The following is a 23,009-nucleotide window of genomic DNA, read 5'->3' as shown; positions in this document are numbered from 1 at the left end:
TACATCTACTTCTTCTTCTTCTCCTCCTGTATTCTCCTTCTTCTTCTCCTTCATCATCTTCTTCTTCTTCTTCCACATCTACTTCTTCTTCTTCTCCTCCTGTATTCTCCTTCTTCTTCTCCTTCATCTCTTCTTCTTTTCCTGTCTTCTCTTTCTATTTTTTTCTTCTTATCCTTCTCCTTCTTCAACTCCTTCTCCTCTCCTTCTCCATCTTCTCTTCCTTCTTCTTATTCTCCTGTCTTCTCCTTTTACAACTCCTTCTTCTCTCCATTCTCTACCTGCTTCTCCTTCTTCTTCCTCTCCTTCTTCTTCTTCTTCTTCTTCTTCTTCTTTTCTTCTTCTTCTTCTTCTTCTTCTTCTTCTTCTTCTTCTCCTTATTTTCTTTCTCTCTTTCGAATCAGTCTACAGCTGTTCATTTATGGGGTGGTCGTGTATCTTTGTTCGTCTGTCTGACTCTGTTTTTGTTCATTTCCTTCCTTTTTTCTTTTCTTTCTTTTCTTTGCCTGCTGTTCTTTTTATCAAAGCTCTTTGACCAATCAGCTGATGACCACTTGAGTGCCAAAGCACTAATTAATTTTTCCCATTTTGCCTTTTTAGTTTTCACATTTCCGCGCTACTAAAGAAAAGGGAACCAACCAACAGACGTCAAATTAATTTTCTTTTAGCAAGAGTTTTCTTCCTCTATTAACATTATCAACATCAGTAATTTCCACTTCCCCTCTCTCTTTCTACTTTCTTCTCTCACTCTCTCTCTCCTCCTTTTCTTCCTCCTCCTCCTCCTCACCACTCTTCTTCTCCTCCATTTGAACGTCCTTTTCCACTCCATATTTATTTTCCTTCTTATCTCATCTATCTACAATTCTCCTTCCTTATTAATTAATTCTCTATCCTCTTTCATTCAATAACTTTGAAAGAAGCAAACTGTCCGTCATTTATTTTTTTTATTTCAGCTTTTTCGAAGCCTCTTGAAGAAGTTTCTTTCTTCTCTAGAATTTCCTTTAGAAAAAAGTTACTGTTCTTCAACCGATATTGAATTATTGATTGAAGCAAGGGAAGATGTCCCTTTGTTAAAACGTCAGACAGTTTATACTTTTTTTTATACTTTCTTTACTTTGAAACAGGTCTACTTTCAGGTTTATACTTTATTATTCATTCATACAATAAGTACATTATCAAAATGGAAGGGAGAGAAAAAATAAGGTGACCTTGTGTTATTCCTCTCCCAAATTTAGATAAGGTTACACATAGTCCAAAATAGGTCAAGTCCTGTAGTTCTTCAATTCACAAAATTTTCAGTCCTCAAGTATTTTCACAAAGTAGATTTTCAAATTTAGATGCTTCAAAACTAAACATAGGAGGAATATTTCACATTATTATAGCTAAAATAGTAAATATTTTATTTATTTATTTCATTTATTTACAATTCAAATGACACTAATGTAATAACATTGAAAGATAAAATAATAAGGTAGTCCTTGTGCTATTTTTCTTCCAAATTTATAAGTGACAAAGTCCAAGATAAGGTTTGAATTTCATGTGTACAATTTTGATAGAATTTTTGTCCAAAATAAAATTGAAACTATAAATTTTGAATTTAGATGGCTTGAATTAATAAATAAATTAGAAATATTCCACTCAATTGCCACTTGTAACGAATAATATTGAGTTATTTAAGAAAATTTGGAACCATTCAGGAAACACTAAACACAAAAGATCACTCTTGTAAACACTATATTCACATAATTATACTTTCTAAGATGTTTCTATTTACTAAGATTTTTGTAACTTTCTACTATTTAAATTTATTCTTCAACATTTTTAATATACTGGTGAGACTAACTCTGTGGTAGTATCACAATATCATAACTGATTACTCTTATTTCAATGAGATTTAATCACAGATATCAATTTTCCAATTGAAAAGATAAATAACCTTTATTGATGAAAGAATTCAACAAATATATTATAATTCAATACAAATTCCTCACTTAGTGCCGTTTGCACAGTCAAAGCTTAAACGAGATTAAATCAGCTGGTTGCTTAAACTCGAAATGAAGCACATTATTACAAACGATACTTGATACGGATTTAATCCAGTTTAAAATAAAATTTATTTTAAACTATGACTGTGCAAAAGGCACTAAAAAAAGTTCCCAATACAACTTCACTAAAGTAAATTGCAAGGTGTTAATATATTCAATTATTTTTGAAATATATGTGTAGAATGTTGACTTACACTTGTTAGTAGTTTTTTGGCTTTTTTCTTCAGCTCGAATGACTCAGCATGTACTGGCAACGGCTTCAGGAACACAAGATCGCCCTGAAAATGGAAAATCGCAATTTATCAATTTCAATTAATATTCATTTATTCATTCCATTGACAATCAAAAATCATTATTACAATAAAATATGATTGGGGGAAGACAACAGGCATAGCCCAAAACTGTCTCCCTCCCAAATTTTGATGAATAAAAGTTTCCAAAAAAGAAGAGGTTGTGACTTCACTTTTGACTTTAGAGTCCAATTTGCACTTCAAAACTAATAAGTAAGCTAAAAATTTCATCCAATTTTGATTATTAAAAGGTTATGATTTCACTTCCGACTTTAAAGTCAAATTTTCACTTCAAAACTAATAACTAAACTAAAAATATCAAATTCTGATATTCAAAAACTTAATTGAAGCAAAAATAATTCACTCAAATATCTACTACCTAATTGAAAATTTTCGAGTAATTTTGTAAAAATTTAAGGGTTATGATTTCACTTTCGACTTTAAAGTCCAATTTTCACTTCAAAACTAATGACTAAACTAAAAATATCAAATTTTGATATTTTAAACTAATTAAAAACAAAAAATAATTTACTCAAATCTCTACTACCTAATTGAAAAGTTTTGAGTTAGATTGTAAAAAATTGAGACAGAAAAGAAACACTACTTATCACCTTAATAAAAATAATTTTATTCCTTCTTGAAAAATGAACAAGGTATCCTATGGTAAAGGTCGTTCATGTTCCAAATTTTGAGCCGATTTTGTGTTAACTGTAGCAGATTACTGTCAACTACTGTCTATTATTACTGTTCTGTTGAGGAGAACGGCACAGTATGTGAGACTACCAGCGACACATAGCTTCACGAAAAACAACTACTAGGACCATCGGCTTGAGTTAACATTGGAATTTGGAACATAAAAGGATTCTAATTTTGGGAACACCATGAAATTCAGTATCACCACACATGATACAGAGACAACACAATATCACAATATGATACAGTATCATCTCAACTTGATACACAGCTCCGTAATTTGATACAAAACTCTTAATCTTCGAATGAATTTTACAAATCATGGGATATCTTCCTATGCTATCACTGCTCTCTATTAGACTATCACCACAAATGTATCAACACACATGATACAGAATGAACGCAAAACGATACAGTATCATCTCAACTTGATACACAACACCATAATTTGATACAAAACTTTCAAACTTTGAATGAACTCTATACCATGAACGCTCTCTACTATATCTTCTTATGCTATCTTTCCTCTATGCTTTCTCATTTCCTGTCTAACTGAAGACCAAAGTGTTTTCAGTCTCTTTGTATGTTCTATAATAACTTTTGAAAGATTTGATCAATCAGCTTCAAGTATTCTTCGAGCCTTTTTCATGCTTTTAAGGACCTCACTATAATTATTATCAAGTGAAAAAAGAATACTTGTAATTAATTAAATTGTATGACTTACATTTAGATTACATCGTACCCTGCAGTCATCCGCGGGTTGTCTCTGATTGGCGTTGGTCAGCGCTTTCGTCTTAAGGGGGGGGTCTCACCTCGGGGGCTCCGAACCCCTCATGCAACTGTTGCAACCAACAGCACAGAACCCTCTCCATGCCTTCCTCCATCTACAAAAATGCAACACAACAGGTAGTGTATCAACATCATATGATACTGTATCAAACGAGAAAAAAGAATATTAGAATAGAAAAACTATTTCAGAATAGAAGAAATATAGTTTCTCTATGTTTGTCTTTTTTTCTTTAGAGATCTTTTAATATAAATACAAATATTAATCTGATTACCCTTATATACTAGTAGTTCTTTGAACAGTAGACCTCGCGCTCAGTAAGTTACATTGAACTGTGTTATGTTTTCTCAAAAATGAATACATAATATTTATCAATTTAAAATGACTATAGAAAATCCTAAATAAACATAGAGCTTTCTGTCCTATATCGTACCGTGACGTGTCGTCCCGGAATGTGAGTGTGAGCGCTGTTATCAGGGTCTGGCTGCAACTGTTTACAAAGGTTGATGGAAAGATACAATTTTCAAGATGTTCGATGTTTCTGAACGGGTAGTATTATAATCAACTGTCTACTAACGTTAGTGGAAAGATAAATTTTCAAGATGTTCGATGTTTTTGAACGGGTAGTATTATAGTCCACTAGACAGCTGATTTATGATGAATAGTTCTATAGTCTGATTTTCACGGTAATATTGGCGTTCAAAGGAGACTCCTTTTCCTTTTGTATTATCCTTAAAATGCAAAATTTCGAAAAACCGTATGTATACGTCGACGCGAAATTCAAAAAGGAACATACCTGTCAAATTTCATGAAAATCTATTGCTGCGTTTCGCTGTGAATGCGGAACATAAAAACATAAATATAAACAAGAATACAAACAAAAACATAAACATAAAAGAGAAATACAAAACCGTCGACTTGAATCTTAGACCTCATTTCGCTTGGTCCATTATTTTGTCATTGTTGTTTGTCTTTTGTCATTTGTCATTTAAACATTGCATGTTTCGGCTACTAATGCCATTTGCAAATGATTTTTTTCTATGATATTAACTTTGAACAAACCACGATGGATGGAGCTAAAAGACAAGGATCTTTATTCATTGATACAACAAGTACATCTCAAAATGATAGTGAGAGAAAAATAAGGTAACCTTGTGCTATTCCTCTCCCAAATTTAGATAAGGTTACACATAGTCCGAAATAGGTTGAGTCTTGTAGTTGTTCACTTCACAAAATTCTCAGTCCTTAATGATTTCTACAAAGTAGATTTAAATCTAATATACTGTCTCAACTCACACTAAATTTACGCACAATTTCCAATCAACATATCTTGTGATTACTCAATCGGATAGTATCTCATCTAATCAATTGATGCCTAATCAACTATGCCAAGCCTAGACAGATTCACTGATTTCAACCTGATGCAGAAACCTATTAGCAGGCATCAAATTTGCAAAGACTATCTCACTGGTGCCATCTCTCACTCGTGTAGAGAGAGACACACTTGTGTAGGGATACATTTGTGTATTCACTCGTGTAGAGAGAGAGATACATTTGTGTATTCACTCGTGTAGAGAGAGATACATTAGTGTATTCAGACGTGTAACTTGTGTGGACATACACTAATGTATTCACTAGTGACACGGCTTTTGACAACTCACCTAAGCTCAAACCGCATCTGATATGGTGAGGTCCACGTTATAATGGCAGTGGAGAAAGATAGGAGCTTCGATCCTCTGTCTTGTCAATGCCTTCTATAGACGGTAGCTGATACAGGTACATTGATGTAATATTAACTGTTCATTCTTGTTTAAAATAATCAGTTTTGTTTTATCAAGCAAGGAATTGTATTTTTCAATGATTGCTTATAATCAAGATCAAATATTTTGTTAATTAATTATTGATTCTACATTGTTAAGAGACGATCTAGTAACAGAGCAAAGCGGGAAAGAAATAGTGCTATCAGCTTTGTTGAATGATAGACAAGGATAGCAATACCATTGATAACCAAACACTGCCATTATAAAGTGGACCTCACTATGGATGGAGCTACGATTGAACACCAATATAGGTATAGAAGTCATGTATTCAAGTATGCTTAAAGGGTACATAATATAGGTATAGATAAATGGGTGGACATGCGATTCAACCTGATATACGGATATAGTTAGAAGTATTTATCTATGATGTAGATAAATTGTAGCTAAATTGGAAAGGAAACTACAAATATATAGATAATGTATTCAAGTTTAAAGATGCGTAAAGGGTACATATACAGATATACAAACAAGTGAATATGTGATTCAGCCTAATATCATAGACAAACAATAGCGTGAGTAGATATCCCATGGTATAGGGTGTTTATGTCGCAGCTTTTACTGTTATCTCAAGCCGATTACTGTCGATTATTGTGGATTTTTACTGTTTTGATCGGGTAAGAGTGTATGAACGGCACAATATGAGAGACTACCAGCGTCACACAGCTGCATAGGAAAGAACTACGTGAACTATCGGCTTGAGATAACAGTAAAAGTTGCGACATAAACGCCCTATACCATGGGATATCTACTCACGCTATTGTTTCTTTATGCTAATAATATACAGGTATACTTCGTGGTGGTAAGTCAGTATATATCAAGAATGTTTATGATATAGATATTGTTTGTAGCTTATCAGTGAAATTATCAGTGAAATTTGGAATATAAAAGGGATATCTTCTCATGATATCTTCTCTCTATGGTATCACCATAAAATGATACAGTATCACCACAAAACGATACAGTAATATCTCAACTTGATACACAACACCATAAATTCATACTAAATTCCCACATTTTGAATGAATTCTACAAATCATGGGATATCTTCTTATGCTATCACTGTTCTCAATTATATCACCACAAAATGATACAGTATCACGGCACATGATACAGTATCAACACAATATCATCTCAACTTGATAAACAACACCATAATTTCATACAAAACTTCCAAACTTTGAATGAATTCTACAAATCATGGGATATCCTCTTATGCTATCACTGTTCTCAATTATATCACCACAAAATGATACAGTATCACGGCACATGATACAGTATCAACACAATATCATCTCAACTTGATAAACAACATCATAATTTGATACAAAACTTCCAAACTTTGAATGAATTCTACAAATCATGGGATATCCTCTTATGCTATCACTGTTCTCAATTATATGACCACAAAATGATACAGTATCACGGCACATGATACAGTATCAACACAATATCATCTCAACTTGATAAACAACACCATAATTTGATACAAAACTTCCAAACTTTGAATGAATTCTACAAATCATGGGATATCTTCTTATGCTATCACTGTTCTCAATTATATCACCAAAAAATGATACAGTATCACGGCACATGATACAGTATCAACACAATATCATCTCAACTTGATAAACAACACCATAATTTGATACAAAACTTCCAAACTTTGAATGAATTCTACAAATCATGGGATATCTCTTATGCTATCACTGTCTCATTATATCACCAAAAAATGATACAGTATCACGGCACATGATACAGTATCAACACAATATCATCTCAACTTGATAAACAACACCATAATTTGATACAAAACTTCCAAACCTTGAATGAATTCTACAAATCATGGGATATCCTCTTATGCTATCACTGTTCTCTATTATATTACAAAAAATGATACATTATCACTGCACATGATACAGAATAAACACAATATTATACAGTATCATCTCAACTTGATACACAGCTCCATAATTCGATAATAATAATAATAATATCGAATGACCTGGCTGGCTGAGGTCTGGTGTCAGAGCTTTCAGGTCGCAACTGATCAATTTCAGGGCCTCTGACATGACCTAACGACTGCTTTTTAGGCAGCCGGGACCGACGGCTTAACGTGTCCATACGAAACACGGGCATAATTTGATACAAAACTTCCAATCTTCGAATGAATTCTGCAAATCATGGGATATCTTCTTATTAAGCATTCTCTTCTCTAAGGTATCAACATGAATGGTACAGTAGCCTATCCCCATGAAATGATACTGTATCACCACACATGATACCGTATCACCACAAAACGATACAGTATCATCTAAACTTGATACACAGCACCATAATTTGATACAAAACTTCCAATCTTCGAATGAATTCTACAAATCATGGGATATATTCTTTTATGCTTTATCTTCTCTATGGTATCAACATGAATGATACAGTAGCCTATCCCCATAAAATGATACAGTATCAGCACACATGCTACAGTATCAACGCAAAACGATACAGCATTATCTGAACTGATACAGAACACCATAATTTGATACAAAACTTCCAATCTTCGAATGAATTCTACAAAACATGCGATATCTTCTTATTCTATCTTTTCTCTATGGTATCACCATATAATGCAGTATCACAACACATGATACAGTATCACCACATAAGATACAGTATCATCTCAACTTGATACACAACACCATAATTTGTTACAAAACTTTCAAACTTTTAATGAACTCTACAAATCATGGAATATCTTCTTATGCTATCTTTCATATTTATGACAGAGATAATCCAAGTACTGTTCCATCGTACAACACATGCTATTTAATCTCGCTCCCGATTGGCCAATCACAATCCAGCTCAACCAATAGCAGAGAAGGTGACAACAGCATTCGATCTCCTTGGGGAATGTTAGGCGACGCGCTCTGTTGTCGAAAGTTGGATTGGTGACCCTGTCAGTCTGCTATCCACTATCTAATAACCCAGCGTTTGTGTTACACAGCTCCCAGGTGTGTTTCATCAGCTTGATTGCCAATCAGCCGCTGGTTAACCGGGGATTAAATTTGATCATTGATTAGAATTCGAGAGTTGGAATGTGTCTGGGATTGAATTAACGAAGGTTACCTTTTTTTCCAGTGAGGTCCACATTATAATGGCAGTGTTTGATTAGCAATGGTATTGCTATCCTTGACTATCATTCAACAAAGCGTATAGCGCTATCTCTATCTCGTTTTGCTAAGTTGCCAGATCGTGTTTTAACAATGTAGAATTGAAAATTAATTCACAAAATATTTCATCTTAATTATGTGAATTCATTGAAAAGTATAATTTATTGCTTGATTAGAATATAATTGGTTATTTTAAACGAGAATGAACAGTTAATATGACATTAATAAACCTTTATCAGCTACCGTCTATAGAAGGCATTGACAAGACAGAGGTTCGGCAACGTTGACCTCCTATCTTTCTCCACTGCTATTATAACGTGCACCTCACTATACATATTATGATACAGTATCAACACAATATGAAACAGTATTATCTCAACTTGATACGCAACACTCAGTTTGATACAAAACTTCCAAACTTTGAATGAATACCACAACGATGACTTCACCAGATTCGAATTGTTTTTGTGTTCTCATCTTTGTTTAATTAAGAGTTTTTCACTGTTACAATTGTTTAATCTCATTTTTGTTATTGCTGCTGGAAATTCTTCCATGGTGAGAACTACTTAAAACTGTCAGAATACCTTAAAGATATCATGAATAAAATTGATACTAAGTGCTGGTTGCATAAAAGCGGTTGAATTTTGGTTAGAATTTAAAAATTTTCAATTTTTGGTTATTAAGTTGAAATAATACTGTAATAATTCCGCGAGAAACAATTGGAGTAGCCGTATTTTCAAAAACACCTTCCCTGATAGGCCCTCGTAAGAATAATTACGATTTAAATTTAACCTGATTTTGTGCAACCGGGCCTAAGCTACTCACCTTAATGGCGTCATCTTTTTCTGGTACGGCGAAATCGTTTGGACCCAACACAACAGTCACATGTCAGTCTTCGTTTTTTCTCTTCAACGATAACCTAAAAATACAACAAATAACACATTTAAAAAAACAAATTTATATTTTAAAGAATATAACTCAGTAACTATGGTGAAATACACTAAGATTATATCATAGAGAAACAATAGTGTAAGTAGATATCCCATGGTATAGGGAATTTATGTCGCAACTTTTACTGTTATCTCGAGCTGATTACTGTCGATTATTGTCAATCTTCACTCTTTTGTTGGGGTGAACGGTACAATTTGAAAGACTACCAGCGTCACACAGCTGCATAGGAAAGAACTACGTGAACTATCGGCTTGGCATAACAGTAAAAGTTGCGACATAAACGCCCTATACCATAGGATATCTACTTATGCTATCTTTTCTCTATGATTATATTCAAGGGTTACAGTAGAGAATACAGTTGAAAATACAGTTAAGAGTACAGTCAAGTATACCGTTAAGAATACAGTTGATAATACGGTAAAGAATACAGTGTCGTGATTGTTAAAATGTAAAGTAACTGAAAGCAGTTAAATATACTGTAGTTGAGAGATCTATTCATTCAAAATATGTATATTTTCAAATATTAAGGAAAATCTTATGCTTGAATAGTGAGATAATCTTATTCTTACCACAAAACATACAGCGAAAAATCCTATACCAGACGCAGCAACAAGGGCATAGATTGACACATACAGTGCTCCTATTTTGAATTCTGTGAACAAAAAAGTACAGTGAATTTTTCTATAAAATTATTGATTCACATAGGACCTAGAGGTTTAATTAATATCAAACTGTGTACCGACTTATGCGCCACGAACACGAGTATTCCACTATTTATCAGCTGCAGTTGTTAAGGTGCGTACAGATATACGCGCCGCAAACATGAGCAATTCAATTTTAATCAGCTGATTATATCTGTATTTTTACAGAAACGGTAAGATACAGATATGAAAAGCTTGGCATCAGCTGATTAAAAGTGAATTGCTCATGTTCGCGGCGCGTAAATCCGTACGCACCTTTGAGCTTATCATACCTGTATGTTCCCATTTTTGTACAAATGTAGTCTAATAAGCTGATGGAAAACGGAATACAGTACGTGTGTTCGTGGGGCCTAATTTTGTACGCAGAAAAGGTACTGTAATGGAAATTCATATTGAGGATGACTTGCATTTCACTTATTTATTTTAAGCACAAACGTTCCTCAAACACAGAAGGTTGGAAGTAAAAGTCACAGATTGGATTTCTAAAGAAATGTAGTATATCTTTGTTTAGAATAAATATATGTGGTATAGGAAATATGAATATGTCTTCACAAGACCTTCTCATTCTATTCATCCGCTCTTGAAAAAAATTCTGGTGTGGCCCACTCACACAACTTTCCTTGCCGTTGTGAAAATCGATCACCTGACGCTAGTGTTCACGCGCATCTCAAGTCTACTATTCAAAGATCTGTGCCAGCTGGTGACAGGACAATAACGCTGGAGACACACGAAGTCTGCTATCTCTTCATAGTGAATGATTTAATAGAATCAAAAGTTGTCAACAGTTTGCATTATTGAATAAACACATTTTCTCGGATTTCGAGCTTATTTTCAATTTTAGATGGAAATGTCATTGAACATTGTAGAGATTTTTATGCTCAATCTTTTCCACTTGAAATGTTTTGTTTAAATAAATTGTATCTGAAGCCTGATAATTGGGAATCTAAAATCACACTTTGCATTGATGGGGCGGAGCTCCTGAAATTTTTACAGATATGGGACTTGTGGCAGTTGATAGAGTTTATCAATGACTATTTTAAGTATGAATTTGATCAAAATCGTTGGAGCCGTTTTCGATAAAATCGCGAAAAACCCTGTTTTTGACAACATTTTTGCCATTTTAGCCGCCATCTTGAATTGGTTATATTCGAAGTTGTTCGTGTCGGACACGACACACACACACACACACACACATACACACACACACACACACACACACACACACACACACACACACACACACACACACACATACAGACCAATACCCAAAAACCACTTTTTTGGACTCAGGGGACCTTGAAACGTATAGAAATTTAGAAATTGGGGTACCTTATTTTTTCGGAAAGCAATACTTTCCTAACCTATGGTTATAGGGGAAGGGAAGTAATAAATCGAAAGAAAATCAATAGAAAATCAAAAACGAATTTTCTGGGGAATGAGACAATTATTTCTCCTGAAAATTGAGTTGACAATTGTGACGATTTTTCCCCGGGGAACAAAGAATCGTTTTCGAAAAATAACTAACGGATTGTTCCATTAAGAAGGTTTGAGGGTCTTGTTCCAATTCAGTTGCTGGGGAAAATAACGTCTATCGTTTTTCTTTTTTGAAAACTCAGATCAGAATCCTTTCAACGAAAATGTCACCGCTCAATGATCTCCTATTCATCTGAGAGGTCTCTTCCTCACTCTCTCTCTCTTTCACACTATCTTCCCCTCTATCGTTCACCTCTGTTCTATTCCATCATCTATTCATCTCTTTCTTTATATTCCCTTCCATCTTCTTTTTCATTTCATTTTCTATGATATATCTATTCACTTTTTAAATTACTTTTCCTTCTTACTCTGCATCTTCCTTCTTCTCCCGGTTTCATCAATATTCCATTCGTCAGATACTTCTCTCTTTCACCATCTCTTACTCTCTCTTTCCACTAACTCTCTTTCTGGTTGAGAGTTAGTGGGAAGGATATTTTGAATATTCTTTCCGAAGAATGGACATTGATATGTCCAAAGCTCCGCCAATTTATGTAGATGCATAACAATATAATTACTATCTGTAGTTATTATATTACAAATTGCTTTTTCATATCATATACAGTTCAATAATTATTTTCTTAGTCTATATTATGTAATTCATCTATAATTTTTTGTGCTGTATTGTAGCTATTGTATATAAGTGTATAAGTCAGTATATATTGTAATCTACATAAATAAAGTACTCAATCAATCAATCAATCAATCAATCTTTTCTCTCTCCCAATCATTCTCTTCTCCTTTATTCATCTTTTTTTTATTTTTTAGATCCGGCGTCGATCTACATCGTGACCTACTCGTTATATTCGCAATAATTTCACATCTTCATTGAGAGATAGAGAGAGGGTGAGAGAGAGTGAGAGACAGACAGAGAGATTGATTGATTGTTTTATTTTTCTCCTGGCAGGGTTGAAACCATTTGGTTGCCTCCACCACCCAACCAGGCCAACACAATTACATAGCAAGTATTCATATTGTCTTCACTTTGTAGAAATAATTTTGAGAGAGACATGAGAGGATGAGAGAGAAAGGGATAAATAAAAAGAGAGTGACAGAGAGAAAGAAGGAAAGAGAGAGAGAGAGAGAGAGAGAGAGAAGAAAGAGAGTTGAAGAAAAGAGAGAGAGAGTGAGTGACAGAGAGAAAGAAAGAAAGATTGATTGATTGAGTACTTTATTTGTGTAGATTACAATATATACTGGCTTATACACTTATATACAATAGCTTACAATACAGCTAAATTATAGATGAATTCACATAATATAAACTTAGAAAATGATTATTGAGCTGTATATGATAATCATGGAATAGAGCAATTTGTAATAACTATAGATAAAATAGATAATATTGTTATGCATCTATATAAATTGGCGGAGCTTTGGACATATCAATGTCTATTCTTTGGAAAGAATATTCGAAGTATTCTTCCCACTAACTCTCTACCAAAGAAAGAAAGAGTGAGAAAAAAAGAGTGAGAGAGAGAGTGAGACAGAGATAGAGAGAGAGAGAAACAGAGAGAGAGAGACAAAGAGAGAGAGAGAGAGAGAGAGAGAGAGAGAGAGAGAGAGAGAGAGAGAGAGAGAGAGAGAGACTGACAGAGAGATTGATTGATTGTTTTATTTTTCTGCTGGCAGGGTTGAAACCATTTGGTTCCCTCTACCACCCAACCAGGCCAACACAATTACATAGCATCAATATAAGTAGTCTACTTCTAAATCAACAACATTAAAATAGAAGGAAAATTGTCATAACAAAAGCAGTTTAAAAGTGTATTTTTCAAGTGTATTTAGCGAAAGTTCATAATTTCATGAAAGTATTCATATTGTCTTCACTTTGAAGAAATAATTTTGAGAGAGACATGAGAGGATGATTGATTAATTTATTGATCGAGTGCTTTATTTATGTAGATTACAATACTGGCTTATACACTTATAGAATAGCTTACAATACAGCAAAATTATAGAATCCATAACATAAACTGATAAAATAATTATTGGACTGTACAATGATATGAAAAAAATCAATTTGGAATAACTATACAAGATAATATTATAATGCATCTACATAAATTGGCGGAGCTTTGGACATATCAATGTTCATTCTTCGGAAAGAATATTAAAAATATCCTCCCCACCAACTCTCTACCAAGCGATGAGAGAAACAGAAAGAGATGAAGTAAAAGAGAGTGTCAGAGGACAGAGAGAAAGAAAGAGAGAGAGAGAAAGAGTGATGAAGAAGAGAGGTCTCTCTTCAGAGAGACAGAGAGTGAAAAAGAGAGAAATAGGAATAGAGAAGTAGAGAGAAAGGAAGTGATAGAGAGAATTGTACAGAGGAAGATTAGATGAAGAGAAAGAGATACAGATTGTATAGATTGAAAGAGAGAGATAATTCCAGAGAGAGACTGAGAGAGACTAAAAATAGCTATTGAGTGAGTTCAAAATCGATCGTTTGCTGACTCTATTGTGAGGCTGTATTATGGTAACTCTGGCATAAGGTGGAAGGTCAATTTTAGTTTCCATCCTGTTTCAAACCACTAGCATTTACTGTGATATATACTTACTCTAGTAGATCTATGTACTGAATATATACGTGTATATTATCCATGTACCTACTGTTGTATATACTGAATACAATATTGAAAGTACTCTAGTATGTACTAAATATATATGTACATATCTATGTATGTTAATGTATATGTAAGACAAAAGCACACGAACAGTTTTGGAAAATGTTCAGCTGTCAAAATACTAGATTCTATCGCATTTGAAACGGAGGTTTGCATAGTTTTAATATAATCTCTGCTATTTTTGAAAATTCGCGTTCACATGGTAAGGGCTTCTTCATGGAGGAACTGTATAGGTTTTCTTAGTTCATTCAGTGAGTTTTCTTATATTATTCACAATTCAAGGACATACTCATCTGGATATTGGATTTATTGACCGAGTGAAGTGAGGTCTAAGATTCAAGTCGACGGTTTGGCATTTCTCTTAATGTTTAAATGTTTATAATGTTGCGCATTTACGGCGAAACGCGGTAATAGATTTCCATGAAATTTGACAAGTATGTTCCTTTTTTAATTGCGCGTCGACGTATATACAAGGTTTTTGGAAATTTTGCATTTCAAGGATAATATAAGAGGAAAAAAGAGCCTCCTTCATACGCCAATATTAGAGTAAAAATCAGACTATAGAACTATTCATCATAAATCAGCTGACAGTGATTACACAGATGTGTGGAGAAGCCAGTCTATTGCTGTATTTCCATAAGGTCTATAGTCGTTTTTGGGAATTTTGCATTCCAAGGATAATATAAAAGGAAAAAGGAGCCTCCTTCATATGCCAATATTGGAGTAAAAATCAGACTATAGAATTATTCATCATAAATTAGCTGACAAGTGATTACACATATGTGTGGAGAAGCCAGTCTATTGCTGTATTTCCATAAGGTCTATAGTTTCAATCAGGTACTTGTGGATGAGAATACTGCGTGAGGTCTACTGTTTACAGAACCACTAGTATGAAAAGTGAAGAATTGGAAAACATGATAAACATTCACATTTTTAAAACAGTGTTGCCGATTCTATGCCTTGCGACTGCATAAGAGAATATCTGATACCGGTATATCTGAAGAGATATCTCCTGTTCATTCTTTAAGTTGTGTCCACACTCAACAAATGTTCAACATACATGTTCGGCAAACATGTTTGTTGAGGAGCTCAGGGACAAACATTTTAAAAAGTTTGGACAATCATTGTTTGTCAAACAAAAAATTACTGTTTCTCCAAACATTTTCAGTGTTGACAGCTGTTAAACATAAAACCTGTTCTCCCCACTTAATAGTTATTTGTATATCTAGAGTGAAAAGTACGACTTTTTCTCCCTGTGGGAAATAGTTTGAAGCACGAGGCGAAGCCGAGGGCAGCAATTTTCCTGAGGGAGAAAAAGTATTTTTCGCTCGTGATGTACACAACATTTTTCCTCCATCTACATTTTTTTATAGAAACTGCAAATAAAATCATTCTAATAACTTACGTATTGGTGACAATGATTCCTAACAACATAACCTGAATCTAAAACCTAAAAACCGGTCGTCTGATTGGCACTGCCGATTGCGCTATCTATCGGCAAAAGTTGTAACAATTATATCAGCTGAGCAGCTACCAAAAATGGCTGACTCCAGATCACGCGGTTCAGATTTGAATTGCAGATCAAAAATATTTGTTGGCTGGTATTTTGAATAGAATTAAATATTTTAAAAATTGTATAAATTTTTATTGTCTACCAATATTAAGAATATAATAATTATCATACAAACATATATTTCATGAGTTGATCAAATTTCTGGTTGTGGTATTGAATTCAGTTGACTCAATGACAGACACTATTATGCTTTCTCATCTCAGCTTAGACCTTCTAACCTATTACAATGTAAGTTTCAAAATAGAGATGCTCCCCATGTTATTTAAATGGAGTCACTTTTACTCCCTAGGGAGTTTTTCTGTTTTTTACTACCGAGAGCGAAAAAGTGACACTTTAGTATTATGTTTCAGGGAGTAAAGTAAGTACTTTAGACAGTAGGTGGAGGAAAAAATATTTTGTTTGGTGACGCGTCCAAACTGGCCATGGGCAAACATTGTTTGTCAAACATAATAAAATTTGCCCAAACTTTATCAACTTTCAAAAAACATGTTTCTCGAACATTTGTTCAGTGGCTTAAAGCCGGCCCACACTGAAACAGTTTGTGCAAATTTTATTATGTTGGACAACCAATGATTGCTCTACCAATTATATCTCAATCGTCAAGAAAACATATTCTTGAATGATTCAACAATTAATTTTTCATGATTAAGATTACATATTATGAAAACTAATAATAATAAATTTTTATATTGTCTAAACAGCTGGTACTCTCACTCAGCGTTCAGGGTCTTGCCCTTGCTGGGTGGTGCCATGTAATTTTAATTTATTTGTAAAAAAGCATAATATTATAATCTAGAATATTTCTTTTGTAAGTTTTTTATTTTGTATTTGTTTTTATGGGCAATAAAGATGGTTTAAAAAAAAATGTTTCAACATTGTTAAAAGACGACCTGGGAGCGTTGCAGAGCTAGAGAAGGATAGCGCTATCTGCTATGTGGGAGGCTGCCTCCAACTTTCTCTCTCTCACTTTATCTCCCATACGTGGGAGTATGGATATGTGTTTGTGAATTAATTCAATCAAAAGTTTAAAAACTCTCCGGGAGATAATGCATCAAGAATGAAGAGTGGGTTCTCAAAAGTATAAATATTATCTCTTTGAAATAACAATGAAACTCAAACAGCTATTCCAATATTCAATTTTCAGTTACACTCCCTCATACCTTCCAGCATTTTCTTCTTCTCATTCGTCATCTTCTTCTTCTTCTTCTTCTTATTCTTCTTCTTCTTCATCATCATCATCATCGTTATCATCATCATTATCACCATCTTCTTCATCTTCTTGTTCTCCTCCTTGGCATTCACCTTTTCCTCCTACTTCTTCTTCCTCCTTGGGCCTTTATCGTCTTGTCTCACTTCTTTGTCTCCTACTTTTTCTTCTTCTTCTTCTTCTTCTTCTTCTTCTTCTTCTTCTTCTTCTTCTCATCTTCCTTCTTCTTTTTCTTCTTCTTCTCATCTTTCTTCTTCTTTTTCTTCTTCTTTTTCTTCTTCTTCTTCTTCTTCTTCTTCTTCTTCTTCTCCTTCTTTTTCTTCTCTCCCATACCCGTCTCAAATCCTCTCCCTCAATCTCCCACTCACTTCACTACATCCTTTCACCTTGTTCTCCTCATTCTTCCTCCTCCTATTCCTTTCCCAACGTGAACTTTCTCTCACACTCTTTCCTTTATCAACGCAGCATCCTTACTAAAATCCCACACTCAAAACTCCTCCTTGAGAATGTTTTTCTATTGTCTCAACACGATACTTTAATCCATAGAACTTTCCATACCTCCTCACCACGTATAACATTTGACTTTCACTATGAACATGAATTCGAAAGTACACAATCTATACCTATGTTGTGTCTCATATTCTTCATAGATATTATCAGGGAGTACATGAGTCCAATATAATATTATATACTGGACGTAAGGCTCGCGTCGCTCGCCATATCCGTCTAGCCAGGGGGCTCCGCTCCCTGGACCCCCGACTTGATCGTCCAAAAATGAGATCACAAAAAGACGCTGGAAAAACGCAGATTTTGGTCGTATCTTTGACGTTATTGCAAATTCCTTCCAACACAACATTATTACACCCTAGCTCGGCTTCTGTACTGAATTTGAACATTTTCTGTTCATTTTTCTCGATAAAGCTGAAAAAACGCTAAAAAACGCTGGAAAAACGCAGATTTTGGGAGTATCTTTGGAAAATTTTTCAAATCCGTTCTTAGTGCGCCTCTAAAGGGATAACTGAACATACCTACCATATTTGAACGTTTTTGGTCCGGTAGATTTTTAGTTCTGCGAGTGAGTGAGTCAGTCAGTGAGTGCCATTTCGCTTTCATATATATAGATGGTAATTTATTATAATGACAGTATTTGATCAACTTTGGTGTTGCTATCCTTGTCTATCATTCGACAAAGCAGATAGCGCTATCCTCTTGTACCTCTGCAACGTTGCCAAATCGAGATTCAACAATATAGAAATATAATTAAATTTAAAAAATGCAATCTCAATCATAAAACTACATTATTAAATCATTGGAGAATATAATCTTCTTGACATATGAAATATGACTGATTATTTCAAACAGGAATGAACAGTTAATATTACATCAGATATATTGGTATCAGCTATCCTCTATAGAAGGCAGTGGCAAGGCAGAGAATCGGCAATGATGTTCTCCCATCTTTCTACACTGCCATTATATCGTGGACCTCACTATATATCATGTAGAGTTCCAGCTATATGGAAATATAGTGAGTTGATGTGTAAAAGTCTCTTATGTATTTTTTCCTGGTACATACTTCCTATATATTTACATGAGTGAACGCAATATACATGGAGTGTCTGCTTCATATTATATCATATAAATATGTATAATGTTCATCATATATATGTGTTTTCAACCCTTATAGAGTTTTCCTCTCCAGAAAACTTGGCTTTTCCAGCTAAAGCCGAGTGCTTCCATGTTATGAGAAAACGTATCATGTTTCAAAAGGTTTCAGAATGTTTTCAATAAGCTACTGAACAAAATATATTTCCACTTTGGAGTTGTTACAGCGGATTCAACGTTCTCAGGAGTTTTTTATTCGAGTTCTAGACTTGAAATACTGATAGAAATACATACAAACTGATGGAAATACATACATACAAGCCTACTCTTCCTTTTATTATATTGTAGATAGATGATCTTATTGTAAACTAGCCGTCAGGCTCGCTTCGCTCGCCATATCCGTCTAGCCAGGGGGCTCCGCCCCCTGGACCCCCAACTGGATCGTCCAAAAAAATGAGATCAGCGGGCTCGCTTCTCTCGCCTGCATTTTTAATTTTAGCATGCTTCATTCCATCAGAAAGTCAAAGTACTTCCTCGCTCGATTCAATAACCAAATTTGAACATTTTCTGTCTATTATTGATGAAAGAACTGAGAAAACGCAAAAAAGCCGCTAATTTTGGGCGTATTTTTGGCGTTATTTCAAATTCCTTCTAAAACAACATTATTACACCCCAGCTGAGCTTCTGTAATAAATTTGAACATTTTCTGTTCATTTGTTATCGATAAATCTGAGAAAAAGCAAAAAAAAACCGCTAATTTTGGGTGTATCGTTGACGTTATTGCAAATTCCTTATAACACAACACTATTACACCCTAGTTGAGCTTCTGTTGTGAATTTGAACATTTTCTGTTCATTTGTTCTCGATAAAGCTGAGGAAACGCTAAAAAACGCAGATTTTTGGCGTATCTTTTGGATTTTTTTCCAAATCCGTTCTTAGTGCGCCTCTTAAGGGCCAACTGAACATACCTACCAAATTTGAACGTTTTTGGTCCGGTAGATTTTTAGTTCTGCGAGTGAGTGAGTCAGTGAGTGAGTGAGTGCCATTTCGCTTTTATATATATAGATCAGTGGTTGCCAAACTTATGAGTCTGTGAGCTAGAATAGCATCTATAAATCTTCTAGTGAGCTACCAACGAATATTAGAATAAACAAAGTATATTTTATTGCCTATAAAGATACATTTCTAGTGTTGAAATATACTTATCTCATAGCAAAAAGTATAACAAAAGTTTAAATGTACATTTCAATGAGAGCAGTGGAACTCTTTGACCATCGAGTATTTTCTTGATGTTTGGAGTAAACGTTGTAGCCTCCATTCTGATGCAGTTCTCCAAAAAATGATCCTATATAGATATTTTTATGAATTTCATACTTGAAAAAGATGATTCACACAAGTAGGTAGAGCTGAGCATAACTTTCAACCTCAATGCAACTAGAATAATAATAGGATATTTTTCTTTGGGGACTTGAGGCCAAATATTTCCAGTTGTTGAAAGTGATCTGAGAGACAAGATCATTTTCAAAATTCCACAAATTCCATTTAAACTGAAGCCTGATCTCCACCAAAATGTTTTACAACAAGCTGCAAAATCTTCTGCATCGATCTCTACAAAAGGAGAGTTGACGAATTGTGCCATATTCGGTATGCTTTTAAAATCTTGAAATCGTTGATCAAACCGTTGTCTCAAGTCTGAATTGTAACGTATTCTTGGTTATTGCTGAGGTGCTGTGGAGGATTTTTCTCGTCATTGATTTTCTTCAGACTGGAAAAGTGTTTATATTCAAACTGGACGACATTCTTTTCCCACATCTCAAGCTCCTTGGAAAACGATAGTTCAACCGAATCATTCCACAAATATCCTTATCTTTCCCTTCAAGCTGCAAATTCAAATCATTCAACTTCTCATTTATATCTGTGAGAGATGCAAAATTTTGTAGTCATGTTTCTCAATGCATGGTTGACAACCCAAGCTTATCTGTGAACTACCAAAAACTACCCCACGAGCTACCGGTAGCTCGCGATCGACTGTTTGGCGACCACTGATATAGATGTTGTGAAAAAATATGATTGTAAATCGTATTCACTATGGAGAATGATATAACAACTTCACTTACAATACAACAACTATGATATTACATATTTATGCGAGTTAATTGTCGACTATTTCCAATCACAAATCGTTCAAACTAATTTGGTTCCAAGTACATTAAGGTATTGTAATTAATAATAAAATTTTAACATTAAATAATGAAAATTGCATAAATAGTTGACTCTGAATCATAAATTATGTTAATTCTGAGCAGATAACTGAATCATAATTTACTTGAAACAATAAACATAAATCTGTAGTTGAAAACGTTTGGAAAGTTAGATCAATTATTCGTGAATCAATAATTTAGTTAGATTTGGAAATAATTATTTGTGCAACTAGTGCGCAAAGTGACAGTTTGCTGCACCGAAAGAAACGTTTACGCCCGAGCCGTAGGCGAGGGCGGAATGGTTTCTTGAGTGCAGCAGAGGAACTTTGCGCACGTATTTCACATTAAGTTTTTCCTACAGTTACCATTGAATATGAAAAGTGGGTAATTATGGGTAAAATTGCCTGAAATGCATCAAATGTTTTTTTGTGTAATTTTATTATTGATAAAAACCTTAATCCTAAAATCCTAAAGTCCTCGTTGTCCTTGGTTATAATATATAATGAATAATAATTAGCGCGTTGTGCTTCGTTGCACCTCTGCTCACTATAGCAGCCCAGTCACTGTTACCAACTTCATTTTGATTTTGCTGCACTGTTGCTCCATATAACCTACTAAGTATTTTGCGTTGCCATGTTGCAAATCTGGAGTGCAGAAAAATTTTTCCCGCACTAGAGCGGAAAAGTGACTCTTTGCGTTCTGTAATCAGTGCAGCAATGGCCACTTTTCAACGTAACTGTAGGAAAAATTAATTTTCGCCACACTGCACAGAAAGCAGCTGTTTTCCAGTCCCTACGTAGATCTGAAAGACATTGTTTGCAGACGACTCTCGTCTGACGTCAGAACAAAGTTTCTTTCCGGCCTACGCCGGAATGAGTACCCTTTCCAGCCGCTAACATGGAACTAAGAAAGGTGATCAAAAAACTTTTCATTATTTGTGTTCATTTTTCAATAATTAAAACATTCATAATAAATATCATCTTATTGTCATTTGAAAGAATAAAAAGTATAAAATCAACCTCCCACATAATTTTTTAGGTTATTTAGACAAATCAGAATAAAAAATAAAAATACTTGGACAATTTCCTGATATTCAGATTACCTCAGATTTACTAGAGCTATCACCTTTTACTTCTGCTTTCGGAAGTGCTTAGTAAACAACTATTCTCATATATTGTTTATTTTTGTGTGTGGCGAAAAATAGCGTTCGCACCACGGGCAAAAATGTTTTTCCGGCTCTCAATCTTTTCTAGTCCTCGGCCTACGGCCTCGGACTTGAAAACCGATTTCGAGCCGGAAAAATCTCATTTTCTGCTCTAGGTGCGAAATATACTATTATAGATGAAATTAAGATTCTCAAAGTAAATAGACTTACCGCGTCCAGCTAAAGATGTAGCTTTACCAGCATTCAATCCGTCTCCGCCAGTTCTGAAAATAAATAAATTACAATATTGAAAATATACAAAACATTCGATCAAACCAATTTTTCCGGATAGAAAACTTCTACATATAGTTTATATTATATGAACTCAATGTCACTTTTTGTGTAGTTGAGGAGTTGATATTGTGGTAATTATTCATATTGAATAAAAATACTAAGATATTGTCAAAAACCAAAATTTATTGATAGTTAGAAAGACCGGTTTCGGTTGTTACACCATTGTCAATCTCTGATAAACTGGATAATCAGAGATTGACAACCAGTGGTGACAAATCAGTGGTGTAACAACCGAAACCGTTCTTTCTAAGTAATCAATAAATCTGTGGTTTTTGACTATTTCTTAGCATTTTTATGTAATATGAGCTCAATGTCTTTTTCAT

At 34.2% G+C, this 23,009-nt stretch overlaps 1 protein-coding gene across 1 annotated transcript in view; it reads right to left on the bottom strand.

Annotated features, from left to right (window-relative positions):
• LOC111064132 (retinal guanylyl cyclase 1) overlaps positions 1–23,009 on the bottom strand; it is a 67,735-nt gene that overhangs the window by 28,967 nt on the left and 15,759 nt on the right. The window contains 4 exon segments of the mRNA XM_039440349.1: positions 2,237–2,320; positions 3,750–3,818; positions 10,317–10,399; positions 22,564–22,616. Coding sequence (XP_039296283.1) covers positions 2,237–2,320; positions 3,750–3,818; positions 10,317–10,399; positions 22,564–22,616 — 289 coding nt within the window.

Source organism: Nilaparvata lugens, chromosome 13 (genome assembly GCF_014356525.2).
Source record: "Nilaparvata lugens isolate BPH chromosome 13, ASM1435652v1, whole genome shotgun sequence".
Lineage (NCBI taxonomy): Eukaryota > Metazoa > Arthropoda > Insecta > Hemiptera > Delphacidae > Nilaparvata > Nilaparvata lugens.
This window is presented reverse-complemented; position numbering and strand designations above follow the sequence as displayed.